This window comes from Eupeodes corollae, chromosome 2, assembly GCF_945859685.1.
Source record: "Eupeodes corollae chromosome 2, idEupCoro1.1, whole genome shotgun sequence".
In the NCBI taxonomy this organism is placed as follows: Eukaryota; Metazoa; Arthropoda; class Insecta; order Diptera; family Syrphidae; genus Eupeodes; species Eupeodes corollae.
In genome coordinates this window covers 106,885,122-106,913,115 of record NC_079148.1, presented here as the reverse complement: position 1 = coordinate 106,913,115, position 27,994 = coordinate 106,885,122, and the positions used below count along the sequence as shown (strand labels likewise).

The window sequence follows — 27,994 nt, the reverse complement described above, 5'->3', positions numbered from 1 at the left end:
TTATGAGCGTAAGCCTATGATTGTACGGTGGAAGTCCGAGCCTATGAGACTATGTGAAGAAACGGAGTCAGAAGCGCATGAATCTTCTTCGTACTCCTTCTATTCTGTTTATATGGGCCGAATAAAAAGGAACCCATATTATGCAGCCGTATTCCAATATTGGTCTTACAAATGATATATAAAGAAGTTTAAGAATATAATGGCTGAATCACAAACACGCTTCAGCTTCGGCTTCAACTGACGTTAACGAATTCAGCCATAGGAATTCAATGAATGCTATCACAATAAAGCTTCGACCTCACGTTTCGCTTTACTATCATAAGGAAAAGAACTTAATGAAACGTAATGTGACTCCAAACGGAAGCTCTAGTTCAATTATCTGAACATTTGCCACTGGTTTTCAGTGCTTAATGCAGGAAGCATAAGACTCCTTAAGAGGTTGTCAGAGACTCGATCAGAAAAGGACGTGGCAGTCTCTTGCGATTGTAGCCGTCTAACGTTGAATCTTCTCACAGTACTACCTTGTTTTGGCTTGGATCGGGATATCCGTAGCCGTAACTTGGCTACAACGAGGTAGTGGTCCGAGTGAATGTTGGCCTTTCGGAATGTTCGGATATCCTGGATACTTGAGAAAGATCGTGCGTCGATCGCAATGTGGTCAATCTGGTTGACGGTTTATTGATCAGAAGATTTCCATGTCCCCTTGTGGATATTAAGATGCGTGAACTGCGTACTAGCTACCAGAACGTCTCGCCCCGCAACGAAATCTACCAGCCTGAATCCGTCGTCGGAGGTAGTATCGTGCAGGCTGTATCTCCCGATTATGCCACCAAAGATGTCTTCTCTTCCTAGCTTGGCATTAAAATCTCCTAATGTCATAGCCAGGGCACTACTCTGCTCATATGTCTTGTCCAAGAGCTCGAAGAATATGTCTTTGGTGTCTTCATCTTTCTCCACTGTTGGGGCATGCGCCATGTTTAGTAAAAGCTTATTTATAAAATACCATTCTCGAAAACTATTTAGATCATTTTGTAGGAGTAAACAGTCGTCAAGTGAGTCCATACGTTTGAAAATTGTAATGTCATCAGCGTAAATTAAAACAGATGAGTGTTTTATAATAGTACAAAATAAACAGTAAAGGACCTAAATGGCTACCTTGTGGTACGCCAGAGTTGGTATAAAAATATGATCACCGCTCATTGCTAAAAACTATACTGAATGATCTATAAGTACGACGAAACCCAACTAACAAAATTATCGTTAAAGCTTTGGCATTTTAGCTAGGAAATTAATGTTTCATGGCACAATTTATCAAAGACCTTATTAAAGTCTGTGAAGACACAGTCAACTAGTTTCCGTTTTTTAAACGAATCTAAACAAAAAGAACTGAAATGAAAGAAGTTGTTGTTGACTTATTTTGAACAAAATCATGTTGACTGTCACAAATTATAGACTTACAATTAAACGATATGACTTTACAAATAATGGACTCAAATAATTTAGTAATGACGGACAGTTTTGCAATGGGACTATCTTTTTTTATTTCATTTTTACTACCCTTTTTATGTATCGGTGTTATGAACGAACTCTTCCAAATTTTAGCAAAAAATGAAGATTTGAGCGATTCATTAAAAAGAATATGAAAATATTCGAAATTTAAAATATAAGATAGTACACCATTGATTTTAAAAAACTTCCTCATCTTCAACACGTTACTGTTCCATAGAGTTGGGCCTCTATTTGAAAATGCTTCTGACCGTGTGATTTTTCGTCAAGGTATAATCTCAATTTGCCACATAGATCTTGTGATTTAACACTGTATATTTTTGTATGGGACTACGTAAAAGTAAAACTTTGCAAAAGCTCTAAAATAAAAATAAAAAATTTACTGAAAAGGATATGGTGCTGCAACCAAGTCCGTATCCTATTGTTAAATAATAAAACTAAACCTTTTATTGAAAGGCGTGGACTCAATGAACCTTCATGTTTCATTTTCATAAGCATGTGCATGGAGAAAAATGTGTAAGTATCAGCTTATTTAAACAAGTAACGACTGTTTGTTTTTTGAATAATTTTATGGTTTTGAGGTTTAGAAGTCCGAAATTTGTATCGTGGACATTATTGTAATGAATTTACTTACCTATGTCATCCTTTAAGTAGCTCAATATCAAATTAAAAGTTAAATTCGTTATAATTTGTTTAACAGTTTTAAATAATTTAAGTTGTACATCACTATGACTTCTTTTACGTACATAAAATCGATATAAAACCACAAAACAACCTTGAATTCCGAATGCGACTTTAGTGACGTATTTTGTGTTATTTTATTCACCTCAAAATATTTAGAATTTTGCATTTAAAATTATATTTTTGTAAAAGTTAAACCTAATAAATATTAGAATCTGATAATTTAATGTATCTCTCACCTTCGCTACGCACATGACCCAAGTTAAAAACCTAAAACCACCACCGATGCGACAATGCCGACGACGCTACGCTAAGCGATCAATGCTTGCGCAAAACGTCAAAGCATTTTTTAATCGTCATCAAGTGGGCATCTCCAATAAAATACGAAAAATTTAAGTCCATCGTATACAAGCACAGACCACCATACTACATTATGTATGTCCATTCAATAAAGGTTTAAATTGGGGAGCTTTTTCGTACGGTCATGTCAGCTTCAGCTTCAGTAACACCAGCATCAATAGCATCATCATGTATGAACGACACGACACGACCGACGACGACAACCACAAGGTAGCCTGGCCAGCTAGACCAGATAATCTCCATTGAAATCTGGTTCCAAGCTGAGGGTAAAACACCATTTGCCAAAAGCACATACTTCTTCATCTTCATAATCAACATCATCATCGCTCGTCGCATCTTCTTCGGTTTGGGGGTCTCAAAAACCTGAGCGACTACAACGACGACACGGTCCTCATCGGCAACCACGACATCGCCGATATCAACAACGACGACGGCAGCGGGCGGCATAGCATCTTCACCGAGTATATATAGAAAATTTTAAAGATTTGTTATTTTAGTTGGTACTCTACACTCTGTCTAGCAGTTAACCACACTTCACCACCTGTGTCTCTTCTTTTTTTCGCCTTCTCAAATTTTTGGTCTCGCTATATCGGTCAAATTCATTCACTAATTGAATTGTGACACGATAGGGATATCGTTTTTTTCGTTTTATTTTTTTTTCAATTAAAAAACTGATCCTTGAAATAAATTTCGGCTGGACCAACAAAAAGACAGGATACCCCTGTGGATTAAATTGCTGCTTAAATAAACTTAAGTGCTCATCATGGTGAGTAGAGTTATTGTGAACATTTAACAACACAACCCTCATGGTCAACATCTTGTCTCCGATAAATTGCATAAGGATATTATGTCGTTTTTGGGATGTTAAGTAATATACGTGTTTTAGGTACAGACATAAAATGTGGTGTGTGATTTAATTCAGTGAAGTGACTAAATGAAAAGAACTCAGTTTAAAAATGTATTTATAATTTATTAGAATGAAAATTCAATTACTCTAAGAAAGAAACTAAAAAACAGTAGCTGATGATGGACCATTTCATAAAATACAATAATTATTTATCAATAAACGACAAACGACACGATGTACCCATTGGAAGCAGTCAATGAGTGAATTGTGGACAAGCAGTTTGTGTTACTGTCGTCGGTTGGTCGGTCGATCCGATCTGCCTCTAGTGACATTTAACTTTTGAAGATTTATACATTTTGTGTATAGTCTATATGATGTGTGAAGAATTCAAATGACCCATTGCCATTGGTGCTGATTTGTGCTTTTTGTACGAGAGTAGCTATATTCCAAACCAAGTGTTGTTTGCTTCTGGCTTAGGATTGCGCTTAATTATCACTTTGAGATGGAGTTATTGCATTCTCATCATCATCACTCGTCGTTGTTGTTGTTGGTGTTGTTGTTGGTCGATTGGCCAATCGAATTAGGTTCATTTGAAGATGGATAGATTGCCAGTTATTGCCACTGTTTGGTGTTAGCATCATTGACTTGGCCAAGAAGAAAACATTTAATTATGCATCGTTTTATAGTTTAAACTTGTCGTTAACTTTGTTGTATGTGATGTGACACATCGTGTGCTTATTAAATTTGTTTGTGTTGCCTTTAAGCTAGTGTTATTTTTTGTCTTCAAAACTTTCAATATCATTTGCAAAAATGTTTTAATAGTTTAGCTCGTGATTATTATGAGACGAAATGAAACTTTGTCAATGTTAATATGAATTATATTATGTTAGAGGTCTACATATCATATCAAACACTTAACTCATCTGCATATAAAATTGGAATTGGCAGTGACATCTAACTTGTATAGTTTGAACTTTAAGAGAATTATTTTTTGTGATTTGTATTGTTTTGTTTTTGTTTTTCTCTGTGTTCACAATGATGAATGAATAAATTGTATAAAAATGATAGGTCGATAGCTGTTAGGAAGGCATTTAAGATTATTAACTGATAGGGTTTGACATTGGGTTTCATTCAGATTAATTTTTTTCATAGAATGGGAAAACTTGGTTGATTTCAATTAATTTCCAATTTAAGAAGATTAAATTTTGAATTTTAAAAGATGACATTCTTAGGATTATACATTTTATTGACTTGAACATTCATCAGGAGTTGTATATACATATATGTATACAAAATTGCTCTTAGACTAGATTTTTGGAAAAAAATTAAGGTAAGCAGCAGAACGACAAAAATAAGTACAGAGTTTTATTTTTTGGTCAATAAATACAAAAACTTCAATCAATAATAAGCATCAACTTATTTGTTTTTTTTTTTAACCTGAAATACTGAATAAATTGACTTAATCGAAATGGAAGACATGTCGCTTTTGTAATTCATAACCGTAAATCTTATTGTGACTGAAATGTCATTCTTGTGAGGTAAATGCATCTGTTTCCAACACCTTGGAATAGAAGGAGAACTACAACAAGAATACAACTTTGGCCAATGAAAGATTTATGTTCATTAGAATGAAAAATGTGAAGTATTACACTACGAAACAATCGATTATATTAGATTATTTTGATAGTATGTAAAGAAAATAGAGCCAAAAATATAATGTTTTGTGTTTAAGAAAAATGTTCCAATTACTGTAACAGAAGTTCATAGAAAATTGAAGACATTTTTGTATTACTTACTTTTTGAAAATACGTCAAGTTTATTATGACATTAGAAAGAAGGATAGAAGAATTGTCCAAAATAAAATCAAAGGTATTTGAGATACAACAGAAAAAGTTCAAGTATTACAGTCCATTTTGGACAAAAATTGTGCCGATATTACTTAAAAACGAATTGAAATACAGACGCCGGCGCGTTGGTATTTCATCAGTCATGAAACAAAATGGCAAGGAAAACATATTTTGAAGATGGTGGTATTTCACTTTTAGTATTAGTTTTGAACTTGTTTTTTTGATAACTATTGTATTTCCAAAAAAAGCAAAACTGTTTACTGCATTTATTTCGTCCTTGTGACCAGTTTCTGTCTAAAGTCATTTTTGCTGTACGTTAAAGAATTGAAGTGCTTAGAGTGAGATGGTGTTCTCATGGCCGTTTTCTTAATTTCTCTAGCCTTAAGAAGATATTTCTGAGCAACTCTAAGTAAAAAAGGTCTTTTCATAACAATACATCAGCACATGCAATTTTGTCCCTCAACACCTTCTCAGTCTAAACGCCTCAATTGTATTTTATTTTTCGACTAAATGTACTTCACCCCAATTCGACCTTTTTTCCTCAAAGCCTGTTAAATATACAAAATAAAGTATTATAATTTGTATATATAGAATAACATGATAACTTTTAATAGGCTAAAATGGTATTTCATGGTTTGAACAGCAAGATTCGGTCGAAAAGATTGTAAAAAACTTGTCGGGAAACTTTTTGTTCTTTTCTAATTTTCTGAGATGTTTCCTAACAAAAAAGGAGACCTAGTAACAATGAAATTACGAAAGTTTTCTTCTTCCTTTATAGGTATTTTTGTAGAAGTTTAAAAACTTTCAGATGTTTAGTTAAAAGGTTTTAGTTAACAAACTCAAATCTTGCTTCATTTGAGGACACTCCTAAGAATTTATTTTTTAAATTCAAAATTCAACTATTAAATTGATCATAATTCAAGATGCTTCGGAAAAATTTCACAATTACATTCTCATTTTTATGATTCACAAAAAGAGTATTTTGACACTTAGAGGTTCATAATCTTAACATTTTGAAATAACATATTTTTAACGTGTTCAGTAAAAAACAAATGTTGAATACTCACATCACCATAATTCTGTTTGTGTTTTTATTTCTTGCATCTTAACTTAATTTTCAATAATTTCTTTTAGACAAAATCTAGTAAACTTAAACTTTTTTCTAATTACAAGTAACACAGACAATTCTCTTTCCTTTTACCACCATGAAAAAAAACTGATGGTTTTATTTCCTTAAGAAAGAATTACCTTGAAACCTTTAAGATTTCGTGTATCTATTTAGCGCCAAAAAGAGATACAATCATTCAAGATTTTTGATCAATTACCTCAATCCATATAATAGAACTAAAAATAGACATAAACAGAAGCGCCTCTTTTTCAATTTTGACAGGTCTTCCTTTTTTGCAACTCAAAATATTGCATGACGAGATCAATCATTGTTATTTTACCACCAACTTAGCACGATATCCAATTCTGCAGATAATATTATTGTTCATCATCACCTTTGATTAGATTTAAAAAAAAATAACTTTAAATCATAAAAACAAAATTATAGCCAAATCATTCTCCTACGGAAATCACAAATAATATTTAGAAATAAAAAAAAATATTTATACAAATCATAAATTATATCTTCAAATAATGAAATAATAATTTTTATCCCACTTCGAATGTGAGTAAAAATAAAAAGTCAAAGAAGTTTACATAAAAACCATGATGAAAGAAATATCTTTAGCACATGAACAAATAAATTTCATAGATTAATACACAACACTCCTTCAATAGGCAAGGTACTTATATTATTGTCTTTTTATGATCAAAGTTACATAAAATTGAAAACCAATACCAATTGCACATATTATTTATGCAATTCATGGTAATGCAATAAAAATAATAGAAAATAAATATCCACCGCTATCCATGACGTACGATGTTTCAGTTTTTGTATAAAATTTATATTCAGAAAAATCATTAGAAGAAAAAGAACCCTTGAATAATTTAAAAATCTTATAAACAACTTATTTAAGTGTTTATTTTTATGATAATTCTCAACAACCCACTAGAGTCGTGCACATTTTGTTGTCATACTTTTCTAAGATGTTCAAAACAGAGTTTTATCAACCCACATTCTGAAAATGATGAACAAATCTGTTAACATTGAGCTTGTTAAAAAAAATAAACGTGTACTCCAAAACCTTGATTAATTGCTTTGAGTTAAAATGTGGCTATTTGTCATCCATCTTGTTAAGGAAAATAAGAATTTTTATACAATTTTTGAGATCTCGGATTCTACAATAATTTAGCAGTAAAGCTAAGACTTTTTCGTTCCGTCAAGCTTGTCAACTGGAAAAATATTTAATGAAAACAATTGTACCTATTGTAAACAAGCTATAGACAGTCCATCAGTCTCAAATGAACTCATTGTCGTGTCGAAATTTCTTCTCAAGAGTTGATAATAAATCTTAGGCTGATTTTTAACGCCTCAAACTAAAAGTATAAAATATTCGTAATATTTTTAATAAATTTGAAACTAAATGAAGCAAACTTTTTATCGAAAAATAGATATAAATTATTTTGAAAGTCTTCCTCTAATAAAATTCGATTTTTACTATTGTCTGGCACTTTTATATTTATTATCTCTTGCAAGTATGTCAGAATACATCTTTAGTGATTCTATTTAAACCAACACAAAAATAAACATTAAAAGAGTCTAAAAGGTCAGATTAACTGGCTTGCTAAAGACAATGATTGCAACTTTAAAGCTCTTGTATATAGAATGTTGAAATTTACAACCTCACGTTGTTGGGTTGTTTATGGTGTTGTATTTTCTTACCTTTCAACTTTGACAGTAACATTATACGATTTTAAAAATACGCCTTTATACCCTCACATAATTCTTTTCTTAGTTTAACCTAATGTTTGCAATAGCCAAACAGCTTTTCGGGGTTTTGACGCGAGGTCGTTGATTCACCCTGTTTAAATTTGTATTTTCTATTTCTGGCTTTGTTTTAAAATGTTTAATAAGCTTATAATTAACTATTTTTAAAACAGTCAAATAAATGGGTTCATAAATCAAAATAAAACACACAATAATAAGTCGACCGTATCTAAATTTTGGCTTGTGAATTTATAAATGCGGTTGTAGGTGTAAAAAAAAAGGTTTTTTTTTAAATTGGAGCTAAAACCAACATTTTTGCCTTGTTATCACAAGCTTAATAAGGCAAACACTGGTTTCTTTAGAAAAAAAGTGTTATATTAATAAAAGTTAACAAAACATACGTTGGCGGAGAATTTCGTCTTAACATCGTTTGTCATGAGTTGGTTAGTGCTTTTCTGCCCTTGAGCACATCTGTTGCAATGTTTAAACCCTATACCTACTCTTCTACCCATTATTTTTGCATGATAGTTTGCAACTTTCAAGGACACAAAATGTTGCTTCTATTAAGTCTCTTTAGTTCTATTTTTAGTAATGAAGTAATTTTTATTTGTGAAATATCTAAAGAAGACAACTTCGAAAGCGACTTTTGTTCAAATAGACAGCTATTCAAAACTAAACCTCTAATTTTAATGATAAGGATATCCTGATCGTCTAACCTTGAGAGAATATACGACAAGGTAATATCTGATGCAACCGGACATTTTTCAAGGAAGTGGGTGTAAAATGAATTAAAAATTTTATAAACATCAAATCAACTGCCCTTAGAAAACAATTAATTTTAAGAAAAAACGCACAATCATGATTCCCCTCTCTATCCCCTCTCCACTTCCTTCTCCTCCTTTTTTTTTGAACATCTATGCTATGACACAAGGAATTTAAGCGTTTTTTTTTATTTTTTAGCAAAATCTTAAAACCATCTTAGAGCTGGACAAAAATTCTTAAAAAACTAACGTACACTTTAAGAACTTAAAAAAATATCTTTCTGGCCCTATGCGGGTTAATCCATTATCTTATAACTACTGCCTTTCGGCCTAAGAACAATTTTAATCCTAAATAACGAGAACTTAATATAAAACCAAGAAAATCAAAAAAAAAACTTTATTATTATTTTTTATTTTATATAAATTTAAAACTAAATTTAAAAGAAAACCGGAACTCATATATATTATACTTAAGCTACTTAAAACTAACCAAAACCAACAATTCTACTTAAAATTGTTTAAAACTACTTAAACACTAGAACAGCCACAGTAAACTTTTCTTAAATAATTTTTTTTTTGGTTCCACCCTGACTGTCCCTAACCTAATCCTTAAACCTATGTAAGCCGGTCAAGACCAAACGCCATAGAAACTTTAAATGACATTCTCTATTTGAAGCCAACAAAACTGGCTCCCTTGCCTCACCCTATCCTAGGTCCCTATCGGAAACAGTCCCGTGCCGACTGTAAAGGAGGAGCCTATCTACAGTCTTACGACTGACATGACGTGGTAGATTAGCGGAACCGCCTCCCTATCCTGTATCAGCCTTCGATTGTCTAAATAGAGAAAAGCTTCGGGCGGAATGTTGCCACTTAAACGTGCACTTTCGTAGTACTCATCGTTGGGGTGCGTCGCAGACATTGTCTTTTAAACATCCAAATCTTTTCCATTTGAGATGGGGCAACTTTGAAACATACCGGCCAACCATAGGCAATCATCGGCCGGATAAGGGCCATGTAGCAAATCACCTTCAACCTGCTGTCAAGACGGATGGTAAAGGCTCTCCTAGCTCTGGCCAGAGCAGCACTCATATGTCTGTCAAAATACAAGTACTGATCCAACCAGATGCCAAGGTACTTTACTACACTTTTATTGGCCAGTGGCTGTCGATTTGGTCCAATGATCACTAAATTCTTCCAGTTTTTTCTCGTATCCCTTGAGGCTCCATACAGCGGAATCCTGAACAGGATAGTTTCGCATTTCGGAATGTTAATTTTCAACTTCCAGTCATCGCAATATTGCTGAATCTTATCGAAGTCACTCTTCAAAACCTCAATTTTTCTAGCCGTTCTGTACGCAATTAGGTCGTCGGGCTACGCTATTTCCTGAGTCAGATTTATTTTTAGATCACTTGTGTAAATGCTGAATAAGATCGGCGAGTTAACCACTCCCTGTTGAAGACCATTTTTATCATCCAAGATTTTGGTAGATGTTTGATTGCCAATTTTGAGAATAAACCGTCTACCATCAAGCATGTGTATATGCTTTATTACAACTGTGGTCTACTTAAGCCAAGTCTGTTTAACTTTAGATACAGACCCTCTAACCATACGGTGTCAAAGTCCTTCTCCAAGTCTACCAGACAAGCATACGTGCATAGAATTTCTATGCTATTACACAAGAAATTTAAATGTTTCACCGGCTGAATGCCACCTAAGCCATTTTTTCTTACCCAAAATAATTTACGTCAATATCTCCAAATTTAAATAAAAATAAATTCTGTTATCAGAAAAATGTCATGAAGTCGATTAGAATTATTTTCTGATTTTTAAAATAATATTTAAAAAAAAATTGAAAGAAATGTTCACGAAAAAATGTTCTTCATTAGGAAAATTATGAAAAACAGAGTTTCTGAAATTTAAAACATTTTTTTAAATATTACCCTCCATTAAAATGTTTCACATTTATCGATCTTAAACTTTTAGATGTGTAGTTAAAAGATTTTAGTACACAAACTACGGCAAAATCAAATCATTCCTTTATTGGAGGACGCACCTTAGAATTTATATTTCAATAAAAATTCAACTATTAAATTAATTATAATTCAATATATTTTCGAAGAATTTCACAATCACATCCTCGTTTTTATGATTCACAAAAAGAGCATTATGACACATTAATGTTATTTATCTTAATGCAAACATAATCTTCTTGGTGTGACCTTGAGAAAATATTCATAATATTTCTTTGAATTATAAAACAAATATTCAAATTGGAAATAAAGAAGAATAAACAAGGCTAGGTTTTAAGTGTATTGACTAAAAAAACTGGCATTCCTTTTGTTTTATACTATTTTGTTCCTCATAATTATTATGTAAATTGCTTATCTATTCTTAATAAATTTGCTCAAAAATAATTTAATAATTTAAACTAAGAAAGAACTAACTAATTCTACTACCTTTTATAATATTTTTGAAATATGAATTTGCAGATAAATTATAACAAGTTTTTTTTTGTTTAGTGGTTTGACATTTGATATTTCACTTCAATAACGGTTTAAAAATGCATTAAAATACATATATATCAATTTACAGTTTGAAGCAGGTTTTTTTTTTTGAATTTATGAAAAACAAAAAATAACTAAACAATATGGATATAACTTCTAGCTTCATTTATAATAATCCAGCTTTTTTGACTATAAATTAAAATATTAAATTTCCATACACAAATATCCAGATAAGTTTATAATTAATTAATTAAATCCAAACTTAAAATTAATTTTTTTGTGTGTTGTCTTGAATCTATAACAACATAATAATTGTCTTCTATTCAATATTTGTTTACATACATTATGGCCACAAAATTATTCGGCTTAGATGAAAAACGTACATACATATAGTATAGGAGTAGTTATTGCGAACAATGATTAATCATTAACTGAATTCCATCAAAGGAAACCATTTAACAGGCCAACTAAGTGATTAATTGCACGTTAACATTAATACTCCATACTGCAGCAGCATTGCTGCTGCTGAAACTTAACATTATTCTATTGTCCATCAGACCATGACCTATACGTCTTTTTAATTCCATCACACCAACTTACACAAAACAACAGAAAAAATAATAAAAAGCTATTTTTTCGGATAAAATATCTTACAGCCATACACAACCTGGTGATGGTCTTCATGGTCAACTGGTAGAGGAATCTTGTGTTGACACCCTGCACCCTGTAGGGATATACCTACCAATCCGCTCATCATCATCACTTAAAAAAAACCTGCAAAATGTAGAAATCGGTGGCGGCATTAATTTAACGACTTAACGCTTAACAACTGAGAAACTTTTCTTCTTTTATTTTTGCTAATGTCTTAGACTCACTTCAATAAATAATATTCACATCCAAAATTTTTACATTGATAATGACAATTTTAATGAGTGTTGGACATGAGATGCAATAATCTTCCAACTTTTGACACTCTAAGTAGCCCATAAATGTTAAGTTGAATTACAAAATAATAAAAAAAAAAACAACTACTATCAGTAGGTAAACCAATTGTGGTAAATTTACTAACTGAAGTTCATTTTGACCTCGTTACAAGATTTGCCGGAATTGTTACAGCATCATCGCATGGTTATGTCTAAAATCAAGAATGATGCAGTTGCAGATGCTGCATGCACCATGCAGACACTCTGCATTGAAGATCTTTTGTCCTCGATCAATGTATGTATAAGTATTCGAGAAAATTGTTGAATTCTCTTTTTGTTTTGTCTTGATACTTTATTGAGGCAAATCACAGAAGTTGATCGTGACACATCTCTTGAAACCACAAAGTTCGAAACGAGTATAATGTCCGTCAGGTTGTTTAATGTTTGATAATTTTATGTTTACATAATTGAATTGAACTTTGATGTAAAGTTATGTATAAGTACCACAACATCGATGATTGAATTATTTTTTGTTTTCATTAAGACATTAAGCACAGACAAATCTGCAAGAAAATTGTACTATAGATACATAGTTTAGAAGTCAAATATAAATTCATCTGCAATTTTCAATCGAATTAAATTAGTTCTTTAAACATAAAAAAATACATCATGCGTAATTAAACTGCATATTTAATGTGCGTCAGAAATTAAAAATTTGTATACTTAAGTTTATTTATATTTAATTTCATATCTTTTTTATGGCTTCAAGTCTGGCAAGAACAAGTTTTTAACCAAAAAGTTGTTCAAAACATTTGATATCTTTTTATTTGTATCCACGTTTTTACAATTTGTTTTGCATTTTTATCTTCTGTATTATTGCACTGCGTTATTAAATAAAGCTTTGTTTTGGTTCTTAATGTCAGCTTAAAAACTAATAGGCTAAGAGTAAAGTGAATTTATATTTTACATTTTTGATATAATTTACAACACCTTAAGAAATTTGAATATAAAACTCAAATCAGGATGTTTTTAACACTAAAGTATAGCATCTCCTCCATTTACAATGAATTGAATTTAAATATATATCTTCTAAAAAAAATTAAAATTTAACTATAAATTTACCCGCAGTGCAATTCAAAATAAAACCTTTCATAAATAGTTCATAATTTTTATGAATTAAGTTTGATTTTTTATGAAATAACTTTTTGTTTTTCATGTTGAGATGCCTAATTAATTTTAACATTAATGCTCTAAGATAAATGTTTGAGCCTAAAGACATTCGCGTATAATTTAAAACAAATTTTTTTTTATTTGCTTATTATTTAAATAGGTAGTATTTTGATAAATTGTTGCGATCATTTAATAAAAAAAAAACACAAATTCCACCTTTATTCCAAAGGCTTTGTAACACTGGTCGACAAAAGTAGGTCCCACCACCAAACCAATACTTTTTTAAATTATTAAAATGTCCTAAATAAAAATACTTAAAAAAAAAATGTCTTTTTTTAGGCTAATATTAAAAATAATAAATTGTTTGATGATTTTACAAACTACAAATCTTTTCTCTTCTACAAATTAAATCATTTTAGTATTTTACTTAGTTCCTAGTAATTCTCAATAGTTTTAAGTCTTTATTTTACTCTAAACGAATTTTTAGAAAACCTTGAATTTGATACTTTCATAATTTGAACTTAATTTTAAGTGTTGATTTTGAATCCAAACTTTAATGTTAACTATTTGATCAAGTTTTAAAAATACTCGATTTCAACCTTATTTTTTATACTTTTTAATATATTTCAAAATCTGGATATAATACAATTGTGTAGACAACAGAAGGAAACTAACTTTCAAACCGTTTTGCCTTTTTTTGTTGAAACCCGTTTAAGCATAAATGGTTTAGCGTTTCTTTCAGATTTTTCTCAGACTGGTGAGATCTAACAACTTATGAAATAACATAAATATTTCAACAACACCATCACGATTTTATTAAAAAAAGATGGTTACTTCATATTTTAAAAAGCCTCAAAAAGGCTTTTATTTGTATGTACATACGTGTTCTTTGAATTTTAAATGTAATATCTCAAAAACTTGACATGATACATTATTTTTAAAATAGGATTTGAATTAAAGCCATCAAAACCTTTTGGAAAAGTACAATTTTACTGTCAGGAAGAAAAACTTTCTGACCAGTATAAACTATCTTAAAGAATTTAGGATATGAAATAAAATATTTCATTAATAAATTATGTTTACTTAAACTCCCTTATTTGGTAACTTAAAACGTTCACCATACGTTTTGAAAACTTTATTGTTCGTATAAAAAAAACTCTAAAATATATCAACAACCATTTCCATTTTTTTACTTTAAACACAATTAGTCACATTACCCGTGTTTTGTTTGAAAATCTAGCAATAGCATAGTAGGATTGTACACAAATAACAAAAACAAAACGCAGTATGAATACTACCCATAAAAGTTAAAGTAGAATCTTACTACGGATGGGTTTTCAACATTTATACGAGTATCGAATGGATCTTATTTGATTTCGTTCCCAAATGTTGGTACGATTGATATTGCATCTGTATCTCGATGGCTATGTTCGTTGCATTTGGAGTTATGCATGCGTTTTCCATGGGGAAAAAAAATCAATCTGTTACTTCGTTAAATAGTTGAGCATTTAAAATTATTCATGTGTTTCCATTGGGGAAAAAAATCAATCTGTTCCTGTTACAATTATTTAGTTTTGTTAATGAAAATTGGTTAACTGGGCTTATTTTGCAAAGAAAAAACAATAGAAAAGATAATTAAGTCTTGCTATATTTCCACCAAAAGGTTTATCTCAGTTTAGATTTAATAAATCTTTTAAGTGTTTCCATCGCATAAGAAGATTGAAAAATGATTAAATTTGACAGCACTTTCTAAAATGCAAATGGTGTTTCTATGTTTCTTATGAAGTGCGAGTGAGATAGTTTAATTCGTGTTAAACAATAAAGAACTGAATAGTTCAACTATAATTTGTGTACACAAACATGCAAATAAACAGACCATATAATACATTATCTGTAAAACCAACTCCTCCGCACAGATTTTTCTTCACAAATTTGGAATCGACTCCGAGCCCCGACCAGAATCGAGTCGAATCAAGCTCATTTTAACTCGACTCATTTATTTAAAAAATAAGACGAGCTTCAAGCTCGCTTCAACACCACATGTCAATGTAGTAGCCTACGAACAAACCTTCTTCTTGAAATTTGTATTTTATGTCAAAGCCAGATATTTTCTTACCATTTCTTCTTGAAAATTTTCCATTTTATTAGTTTTTGTTAGTCCTTTTTGCTAAAGTAAATTTTAACTTTAAATTTTCACAAAACTTTCTTCTTTTTGAGTTTTTTTTTTATTATTATTCTGACAGGGCTTTTTTCAGTTGTACCAATTTTTAAATACAAAAATCTGGCTACTGCCGATGGGTTTTCTTGGGATTTTTCTACTATACTATTTATAGAATGCCAAAAAACACTGGTATTGTTGCTTATCCCTTTCGACTAACTGATTAAACTTCATTTCGATGAAATTTTGTTTTTATACTAACTAACTCTTCTTAATTGAGCGTTTATTAAAAATGCTATCTCAAATTTGAACTTTCTGATATTAAGTAAAATGCTAGTTTGCTTTTATTAAAACAGTGCATCTGGACAAGTCTAAGTAGTTATAGTTTATAAAAAACTTATCAAGAGAACTTCGATCTGAGGAACGGAAATTACTAAAACCGGTTAAAATCATCACTTGCCACTAAAAAATCCACAAACATTTAACAAATTTTCTTATAAACGTTTAAAACTTTTTGAACTATACTTTCTTTTATATATATAAAACTTCACTTGGGTAATTTCATAAGGAGCTTAAGGCACAGTTACACATTACACAATCCTTTAAAACCTTTATTTAAATATCAAAAGTAATGCAAATATAATCTAAATATTTTTTTTAATCAAAATTCATAAACTCCTTCGTAAAGTTGTAAAAATTATTATTTATTTTTCTGCTTGAATGATCTTAACAAAAAAACTTGATCATCGACCGCAATCCTCAAAAACCAATTTATTTCCTAAGTTTTTGATCTTTTCAAAAAACAATTATAGATACCATCATGTTCGTTATAGGTACTCTTCTATATTTTCAATTATGCAAGCAAGTTTTTCTGCATTTTCCTAAAAAAAAAAAATATTACCAAAAAACTGCAAAGGCTATAGGAATACATTTATTTGTACATGCAAGTTTATATCCATGTTAATTTTCATTCAAACCTGTAATGCTGTAACTCTGGCTGCATGAAAGAATGTTTACAAATGTAAGTTTTTGTGTTTACAATACTTGTTTTCTTTTTTTATTATTCCGAGTACGAGTACATCATTGATTTTAACTGAAAGGGATTCATTTTTAAGCTTTTTTAATGTGAAATATAGGCAGGTTTATTTAAATAGTATATTCAATGGTTGAGATTACAAATTTTTAAATGTTTTTATGGCAACATTAATAGCTTCATCGACGAAATATGTATGTTTTGGTGCGGCCATAGTATTCGCGGAAAATATCGAAAAACTATTTAATGACTATGTACAAACATTAATATACATAAAGCTACAACTCAATAAATGTTCATTATTAAGTTAAGTGATAGATGAATGATATGAATGAAACGGACAAATGGATAATAACCCCGAAGATGCCAACCGAAGTTGTTTGCCTTTTGCTATTCAATTATAATTTGTCAGTGTACTTATGTATGTGATTGAAGAGATAGATAAATTTATTTTTGAAAAAAAGAAGCACATGTTTTTTAATTTGATGTTATCGATGAAGTTTTAAGTTTAAACACTTTGCCCTTTATTATTTAATGACTTATGTAGATAAAGTCATTACATCAATCTACAATTTAAAACAACTAATTATCAAGGTGTAAGCATTATACAAGTTACCAATTTTATACATTTTTGAATTGTACTAGCTATTCCCAAATAAGAGGCTAGTTATAGCTATCATTGGTTTTTTATTATTGAAAGGACCTTTATAGGGATCATTGAAAATATCAATTATTTAAAATAATTCCTAATTGAAATTCCACAAAAGGAAGGATTTCACAAAATTTTATATAATTGGAACACAAATCATAATTCGTTGAATTCTTTAACAAAATATAAAAAAGCTGTTCAGGAAAATAGAAAAAACCCGGACGAGGATCGGAGGCGAGTCGAAATTCGTAAAGAAAAACTTCTGTGGAGTAGTTGGTTGTACAGATAATGCGTTATGGTCTGTTTATTTGGATGTTTGTGTACAAATATATAGTTTTGTTTTAATTAAATTGCACATGGGGTAGGTAGCATATTCTTATATGCTGCTGAACTATTCAGTTTTTCATTGTTTAGCACGAATCAAACTATCTCACTTGCACTTCATAAGAAACATGCAAACACCTTTTGCATTTTAGAAAGTGCTGCCAAACTTAATTATTTTTAAATCTTCTTGTGCGGTGGAAACACCAAAAAGATTTATTTAATCTAAACTGAGATAAGCCTTTCGTGCAAACATAGCAAAACATAAATATAGAAAGATAGATAGTTAGATAGATAGATAGATATCTATCTAAAACATAAAAATCTTTTCTATTGTTTTCTCTTGCAAAATAAGACCAGTTAGTCTATTTTCACTAACAAAACTAAATAATATTAACAGTAATAGATTGATTTTTTTTCGCCAATGGAAAACAAATGATTCAAAATGCACAACTATTCAACGAACACAACCATCGAGATACAAATGCAATATCAATCATACCAACATTTGAGAACGAAATCACATAAGAGCCATCCGAGACTCGTATAAATGTCAAAAACCCATTCATAGTAAGATTCTACTCTAACTTTTATCGGTGTTATTCTTACTATGGATATTGTTTTGTTGTTCGTGTAAAATTCTACTATACTATGAATAGATTTTCCAACAAAACGCGGGTATTATTCGTATTTCTATTTTCCGAATTGATTTCAATGATAGCTATAACTGGTCCCTAAATACTTTCAAGTATCAGTCGTTCAAAACTTATGTGCGAGTATATAAAATTTGCAAATTTTAAGAAGTTAAATTTTTTTCAATTTTATGTTTAATATAGTTTCAATGCTTTTGTTTAAAAATAGCAAATTTATCAACTATCAACTGTGAAACTCATACATTTGAATAATTTAACAACATTTCAACATTTTGCATCATTGCAGCTGAAATGTTTATCAATATTGGGATTTGACATCCCAAGGGTGTTGAGCACCCTTAAACACGTGAATGTCAAACATTTTAGCAAACGTCTACAAATAAATTAAAATTGTAATTTCGTTTCTCAGGCACATAATGCCCACTGCCATTCTGTTAAAACCACATATTGTTATTGTCCATATTATATGTATAATTTAGACTTGAGGGTGATAGCTTTGACAACGTAACGTAGTTACCATAGACAGTCTCCACCACTAATGTAAAATTAATCCCAAAATGAGATGATGTCTCTTTGAAAATAATATCTAACAGGGGCTGTAGAGCTGTCATGCCAGAGGTCTTGGGTTCAAATCTTGCCTGTGATTTGGGAAATAGTCCAATACCAGATAACAAAATCTCATTATGATGTTATATTTTTGAGAATTACTTAAGTGAAACATATATTTAAGTTGCTCAGAGATTTTGGGTAAGAAAAAAAAATGCAAAAAATGAGTGAAGAGAATATTGAACATTTCAGAAAAGGCCAGAAATTGACTTTCCAACAAAATAAAATTAAAAAAAAGGCATAATGTATAATTTTTGATCAGCTGACTGAAAATTATGTTCCACCCAATAATTTTTGAAATTGAGAATTAAGAATGATTTCTTAAGTGGAACTAGTCAATTTTTGGAAATAACTATTGGAAAATGTTTAGCATTAATTTTATTGTTCAGAATATGGATTAGATATAGAAAATTACGGTCGTCAATGGTCGTCAAAATAAATCGTTCAACTCCTTCAGTACAACAATCATATAAAAATACTAACAATGAAGAAAATTTGAAACCAGTAAGTTCTACAATCACTTAGGCTCTTTTACTCGAAGTTAATCCATTGTGATCAAAAAGCCGTTAAGGAACTATAAGGGCGTTTAAAAACTTAATAGTTATTTCCGAGGTTTAGGAAGCTACAAAAAAGTTACATTAACCCTCAGTAATTGTTAAGTTTTCTGTTTCGAATAAATAAACCATCAAACAATACGTATTGAAACTTTCCTGTTCAGAAAAATAAATGGGACAAGTTTTTTTTCGTCCATCAGTTCTACACTTAAGTTTTATATAGTTTTTATTTAAATAAAAAAAACACCTTCAATTTTATTTATACATCTATGCAAATAAACCACAGAAAAGTTTTATATTACATATGCTCTTGAAAATTTATCAATATCTACAACGACCGTCCGGTGTTCATCGTGGTCGTCGTGTCGGTCGGCCACCTTGAACCTCTATAAGATATTCGAAATTCAGTTCATTGCTGTCATCAAATCAACTCCCTAAATAAATTGTAGATATCCAAGAAACTTATATGAGCCACAAACCTGTAACTAACTAACCTTCTGAAGATTTATTTAATCAAATGTATTAAACATTTGATATTGTATGTTTAAATCCATTATTGTACGAATAATATGAACATTAATCATTTCTAAAAATACAAAAATAAAGAAGCACATATTTTAGTTATGTAACTAAACAAAAATTAGTCTTTTTCCTTAAAAAAATATGCAAATTTCTATTAAAATAACAAACATGTGTGATGTCTATCGGAATCCAAAAATATGTATTAACACGCGGAACTTAATTAATTTTTTTTTAATAGGTAAATCAAGTTTTTATTTTTATTATTGTCTTTCTATAATATAAGAGTTATTTATATTTATAGCTTACTTATATGAAATCAAATTGGTTATAAATAATTTAAAAATGTATTTATTTTTTTGATGTATAAAATCATAAATTTACATCTTTGTTTTTTTCTTCTAAAAGAATCTCGATCACTTTTACTTTATATTCTAAAAACCAAACATGTTTTTAATATACGTATATTATATTTATTTTTTATTGAAGAATAATATTCCACAGACTTTGGAACAGGAATAGTGAGTTAGGTTCAGTTCATATATAACTCAGAGTCCAAAGAAGCTCATAAATAAACACCTCGTCTTATAGAATCAACTTTCAATTTCTTCAAAATGTCAAACGTTAATCGGACAAACTATGCAAATTTTAGCCTAATCAGTGTTGATGGGTTCAACGTCTTCAAGGCTTTCAACTTATCTTGTAAGACCCCCCCCCTCTTTTCATCTTCTGCTATATCATTTACCTTAACATGTTCGTTGTGTTTTTTTTTAAAATAAATATATAGACCAGGTATTTATTTGTTGGTGTGATTTTTGTTGTTGATTTGGATTTTGGAATTAGGAAATATGAATATTGGGCGAGTTATATCTTCAAAATTTGTTGAGTTTTTAAGCGACAAAGAGACCTGTTTGGGTGTTTTTTTGTTCGTAGATATTAATTTAAATTCCAACTTGTTTTGATATATGTTTGTATATACCTGCTCCCAGGCGCGGATAGTTATCTCTAAACTGAGAAATGATGCAACTTATCTTAATCGAACTTGAACTTACACGACCTTGAGATGTACGGTAGCCATAAGTCTGTTTAGCCTAGGATGGACATAATTTATTACCACGAAGAACCAAACAAACGCTGACCAAAAGGTGACAAAAGGTGATGGGGCAACTTCCATTATTTTTTGGAAAAAAATACTTCAACTTTCATAGCTCTAAGCATGTTAAAGTTGTGAATGAATATGAGAAGTTTCAATTATTAAGTTGTACATACCTGCTATTTCTTTATTTATTTCCATTATTTATTTTATCTTGCCCCACTGTTTAACAAAGCGTTAAAATGTTTAGGAAATGCTAATATTGCATTCACGTGGAGGGCCATTATCATCATATTTTTAAATCGTATTATTTGCTATTTGATGTTGACATGTTGGTAAGCAATTACTTCATACTTTGCTGAAACTTTAATTTGTATTGCAATTTGGAATGGTAATTGAAAAAGGTGTGTTAAGTAGATTGAGCTGTGTCTTTTTTTGGAGTGGCTAGAAATGCAGTTTTAAGTTGCAAGGTGTTGACCAATTGAATACAAAACCACATGAATTAAGATGAAGAATGGTTGAAACTTCAGCATCTTGACTTTAAAGTTTTAATTTTTAAACCTATTTTTCTTTAATTTTACAGAGGAGCGCTGTATTGCTATTAGCGTTTTGCGCTGTTAGCTTCTGTGCGGAACTTGAGGTAAGAAACTTGTTCATTTGAATTTCCAAACAATTTAAGTTACATGGTATACATTATACGTGAACGATTTCATACTTTTTTTGTTGTATAGAATCCGAACACAGAAGAAGAATTAATTCGACAGACTAGAGAAATCGATGGTTACAATTACGAAGTACCCAAAGTACCGTTTACAGAGCCTACTCGAAGGACAACGTCTAAGACTACACCCTATGTACCAATAACTCAGAAGACAACACAATATGTTCGTACTACACCACGAACAACTCCATACGTGCCAATCACTCAGAAGACAACTCAGTATGTGCGAACAACTCCAAGGACAACACCATATGTTCCAGTTACCCAGAAGACAACACAATACGTTCGTACCACTCCACGAGCAACTCCATACGTGCCAATCACTCAGAAGACAACACAGTATGTGTCTGTGCGCACAACTCCCAGGACAACACCATTTGTCCCCACCAACTTTGTTACTCAAAAGGTAACTCAAAACGTTCGTACCACACCACGAACAACTCCATATGTGCCAATCACTCAAAAGACAACTCAGTATGTGCGTACAACTCCACGGACAACACCATATGTTCCAGTTACCCAGAAGACAACACAATACGTTCGTACTACTCCACGAGCAACTCCATATGTACCAATTACGCAGAAAACAACGCAATACGTTGCAAAGTCTACTACTCCCCGACCAGTAACAGGGCGAACTGTTGTGACACAACCCACCAAAAAGCTTGTAACTGGTTACACTTACCCACCACCTGAAACACCATTTACCTACCCAACAACCCAAAAGCCGGTTCCTACAACAAGGGCTCCACCACCACCAGTGACAACTCGTAAGCTGACAACTCCAGTGCCAACATACCTGCCACCTACAACACGCAGGCCACCACAACCAGTCACAACTCCCAGGCCAATAACTCAAAGACCAACAACAAGGCCTCCACCACCATCTGTGAGAACAACACAATACGTTACGCAACCAAGGCCAACACCAACTGTGAGAACAACTCAATACGTAACGAAACCAAGAACAACCCCTGTGCCAACTTACTTACCACCCACAACTCGTCGCCCAGTTCCAACAACGACCAGGGCACCACCAGCACCAGTGACAACTCGTAAGTTGACAACTCCAGTTCCAACATACTTGCCACCTACAACCCGTAGACCACCACCACCAGTGACAACTCCAAGGCCAACAACTCCAGTTCCAACTTACTTGCCACCCACAACCCGTCGTCCAGTTCCATCAACGACAAGGGCTCCACCAGCACCAGTGACAACTCGTAAGCTGACAACTCCAGTTCCAACATACTTGCCACCTACAACCCGTAGACCACCACCACCAGTGACAACTCCAAGGCCAACAACTCCAGTTCCAACTTACTTGCCACCCACAACCCGTCGTCCAGTTCCATCAACGACAAGGGCTCCACCAGCACCAGTGACAACTCGTAAGCTGACAACTCCAGTTCCAACATACTTGCCACCTACAACCCGTAGACCACCACCACCAGTGACAACTCCTAGGCCAACAACTCAAAGACCAACAACAAGGCCTCCACCACCAAGTGTGAGAACAACGCAATATGTTACCCAACCAAGACCAACACCAACTGTGAGAACAACTCAATACGTAACACAACCAAGACCAACGCCAACAGTGAGAACAACTCAGTACGTAACGCAGCCAAGGCCAACAACAACAACATTGAGACCTAAGCCAACTGGTTACACTTACCCACCTCCAGAAAATCCATTGACGTATCCAACTCAATCGGTTCCAAGAACTACTCCACGTCAAACTCCAACAACTCGCAAACTAACAACTCCAGTGCCAACTTATTTACCACCCACAACTCGCAGGCCACCACCCCCGGTCACAACACCCAGACCAACAACTCCAAAACCAACAACGAAGCCTCCAGCACCAAGAACTACCCCTGTGCCTACTTACTTGCCACCCACAACGCGTCGTCCAGTTCCAACAACTACAAGGGCTCCACCACCACCAGTGACTACTCGTAAGTTGACAACTCCCGTTCCAACTTACTTGCCACCTACAACTCGCAGGCCCCCACCTCCAGTTACAACTCCAAGGCCAACAACTCCAAAGCCCGTAACAAGGCCACCACCACCACCAACAACTCCTGCACCTACTTACTTACCACCCACAACTCGCAGGCCAATTCCAACCACCAGAGCTCCCCCACCACCAGTGACAACTCGTAAATTGACAACTCCCGTTCCAACATACTTGCCACCCACAACTCGCAGACCCCCACCTCCAGTAACAACTCCAAGGCCAACAACTCCAAAGCCAGTAACAAGGCCACCACCACCACCAACAACTCCAGCACCAACTTACTTACCACCCACAACTCGCAGGCCAATTCCAACCACCAGAGCTCCCCCACCACCAGTGACAACGCGCAAATTGACAACTCCCGTGCCAACATACTTGCCACCTACAACTCGTAGGCCTCCACCACCAGTGACAACTCCTAGGCCAACAACTGCAAGGCCAACAACAAGGCCTCCAGCACCTAGGACAACTCCAGTGCCAACATACTTACCACCCACAACTCGTCGTCCAGTTCCAACAACGACAAGGGCTCCACCACCACCAGTGACCACTCGTAAATTGACAACTCCAGTGCCAACATACTTGCCACCTACAACTCGTAGACCTCCACCACCAGTGACAACTCCTAGGCCAACAACTGCAAGGCCAACAACAAGAACTCCAGCACCTAGGACAACTCCAGTGCCAACATACTTACCACCCACAACTCGTCGTCCAGTTCCAACAACTACAAGGGCTCCACCACCACCAGTGACCACTCGTAAGTTGACAACCCCAGTGCCAACATACTTGCCACCTACAACTCGCAGGCCACCACCACCAGTGACAACTCCAAGGCCAACAACGTCAAGGCCAACGACTCCCAGCCCAACTACAACTCGTCCTAAGTCAACCCCAGCTCCAACATACTTACCTCCGGTTCCAATCACTACTCGCAGAGCACCACCACCAGTAGAAAATCTTAGGACAACAACTCCAATTCCAACAACGAGAACTCCAGCACTAAGAACTACTGCCCCACCAACATACGTACCAATAACAACTCGTCGTCCAGTTCCAACAACGACCAGGGCACCACCACCACCAGTGACTACTCGTAAGTTGACAACTCCAGTGCCAACATATTTGCCACCTACAACCCGTAGACCACCACCACCAGTGACAACTCCAAGGCCAACAACTCCAGTTCCAACTTACTTGCCACCCACAACTCGTCGTCCAGTTCCAACAACGACAAGGGCTCCACCAGGTCCAGTGACAACTCGTAAGTTGACAACTCCAGTTCCAACATACTTGCCACCTACAACCCGTAGACCACCACCACCAGTGACAACTCCAAGGCCAACGACTCCAGTTCCAACTTACTTGCCACCCACAACTCGTCGTCCAGTTCCAACAACAACAAGGGCTCCACCAGCACCAGTGACAACTCGTAAGTTGACAACACCTGTTCCAACATACTTGCCACCTACGACCCGTAGACCACCACCACCAGTGACAACTCCAAGGCCAACAACTCCAGTTCCAACTTACTTGCCACCCACAACTCGTCGTCCAGTTCCAACAACGACAAGAGCTCCACCAGCACCACTAACAACTCGTAAGTTGACAACACCTGTTCCAACATACTTGCCACCTACGACCCGTAGACCACCACTACCAGTGACAACTCCAAGGCCAACAACTCCAGTTCCAACTTACTTGCCACCCACAACTCGTCGCCCAGTTCCAACAACGACAAGGGCCCCACCAGCACCAGTGACAACTCGTAAGTTGACAACTCCAGTTCCTACATACTTGCCACCTACAACCCGTAGACCACCACCACCAGTGACAACTCCAAGGCCAACAACTCCAGTTCCAACTTACTTGCCACCAACAACTCGTCGCCCAGTTCCAACAACGACAAGGGCCCCACCAGCACCAGTGACAACTCGTAAGTTGACAACTCCAGTTCCAACATACTTGCCACCTACAACTCGTAGACCTCCACCACCAGTGACAACTCCTAGGCCAACAACTCCAGTTCCAACTTACTTGCCACCCACAACTCGTCGCCCAGTTCCAACAACAACAAGGGCCCCACCAGCACCAGTGACAACTCGTAAGTTGACAACTCCAGTTCCAACATACTTGCCACCTACAACTCGTAGACCTCCACCACCAGTGACAACTCCTAGGCCAACAACTGCAAGGCCAACAACAAGGCCTCCAGCACCAAGGACAACTCCAGTGCCAACGTACTTGCCACCTACAACACGTCGTCCAGTTCCAACAACGACAAGAGCTCCACCACCACCAGTGACTACTCGCAAGTTGACAACTCCAGTGCCAACATACTTGCCACCTACAACTCGCAGGCCACCACCACCAGTGACAACTCCTAGGCCTACAACTCCAAGACCAACTACTCCTAGACCAACACCTCCACCAACTTACGCACCCCCAACTACTCTAAGAACTCTTCCACCAGTGACCACGCCCAGGCCCACAGTTCCAGTAACAAGGCCACCACCACCAAGGACGACCTCAGTGTTGCCACGCACATCCACACCAGCTCCAACTTATCTGCCACCAATCGATGGGTACAAATACCCAGTTCCAAACATCCCATTCGTCTACTAAAGAATGGATCGAACGGAACCAGCAGTAGCCCTCGAAGCCAGTTACAAAAACAACAACAACAACAAAAACATTTTGAACCTTATACCATAGGTAGATGGAACAACTTGACAAGGGCTAGATTCTTCTAGTCATTGCAGTGGGTAGCCCTTTTTTATTTTCCCTTTCCCCCAAAAGTCAGATTGTTGACCTAAAAACAACAGCTGCTTACCGTTATTATGTAAAATAATTATTGAGATAGGTTTTTTGTTATTAATAAATTATAAGAATTATTGTAAAACTATTCGCATATTGTGTCTAATTGTTTAACTTTATAACTCGTAGTCAAGAGCGTTTTCTAAAAACGGCAACGCTCTTTAATATAAATAAATTTATATAAAAGATTTTTAAAAAAATGTTCTTGGCTTTTGTTGATTAATTTCCTGCCCGTCTGTAAAAAATGTAGCCTCATCTTGGTTTGCTTATAGGATTCTGCTTCTTTGTCTCTCTGATGACATTGTTTTTTTACGTTATCTAAATTTAAGTGTTGTACCTACTTTTATACGTTTTCTCAAAAAAAGCCTACAATAAACGAATTATAAAAAAAATTAATGAATAAATGTGTTTTTATTGTTCGTTATGGCTTAAAATGCGGAACTGCTAATTTGTATAAGTCTGAGACTACAAGATCAAACAATTGAAGTCAGTTGTAGTAGGTCAAGATGACACTATTTATTATGTTGAGCCTTTGACAGATGCAAATGTCAAGTTAAACAAATCTACTGAGACAGCAAAATAAAGCTTCATTCGTTTTAATTTTTATTAATGGAGAATTTATACAAGCTAAACAATGATTTATTCCTAACGCTTATGACACAAATTTGTTCCGAATTTACACTTGTTACTATTGGGAGCGTGCGAACAGAGTTCACGACACGATTGAATTTTCATATATTTGAGTGAATGATCGCAAATGAAATTCGAATAAGCACCCTGGGTAAGGAAACATTATTCAATGTTATTAAAAGTCTTTTACCTCCTCATTAGATTTCCAATATCCACGTTTTGTGAGTTTGACGAGGAGCGTAAAGGAAGCAATTATAGGTATCATTGGTTTTCATAATTGAAACCAATTTTTTTGACAGGTTTACAGTGATCATTATAAATTTCTATCAGGTGCGATTGATTGCACCCACATTGGAATACCTAAAGCAGGAGGTCCAGTGGAGCTGTACTTCATCAACCGAATACCTAGATGGTTTGTGATTCTAAACAAAAAGTTTACGTCCATGCCCTTAAACGTTGCTTCACCTGTTCCTTCCCTTACTGAGGAGGAACCAACTGCTATCAACAGCTCTCTGAGTTTTATAAGAATACAATAAGAAGACATTGTAGAGGCAATAATATTGATTAAATCTAATGCTAATGGCCTGGACCAAATAGACCCTAAGTTCATGAGACTATTGCTTCCATATATACTCTGCTATATCACCTACATATTTAACAGCATATTGATTACTTCCGAGTTTCCTTTAGAATGGAAGAACGCTAAGATTATTCCCATACCCAAAACGCAAACAGGTACT

The 27,994-nt window shown here is 34.0% G+C and overlaps 1 protein-coding gene across 1 annotated transcript; it reads left to right on the top strand.

The window, feature by feature from the left end:
- Positions 1–3,040: 3,040 nt before the first annotated feature.
- On the top strand, positions 3,041–27,020 carry LOC129945846 (mucin-2-like). Its single transcript, XM_056055779.1, has 3 exons — positions 3,041–3,313; positions 21,647–21,703; positions 21,795–27,020. The coding sequence occupies exons 1-3, from the start codon at positions 3,311–3,313 to the stop codon at positions 26,430–26,432; spliced, it is 4,698 nt and encodes a 1,565-aa protein (XP_055911754.1). The 5' UTR covers positions 3,041–3,310; the 3' UTR covers positions 26,433–27,020.
- The last annotated feature ends 974 nt before the right edge of the window (positions 27,021–27,994 follow it).

Bases quoted from the DNA above. Each gene is read 5' to 3' on its own strand.
- LOC129945846 (XM_056055779.1), top strand. The intron at 21,704-21,794 runs GTAAGAAACTTG...TTTGTTGTATAG, and splicing joins GCTTCTGTGCGGAACTTGAG to AATCCGAACACAGAAGAAGA.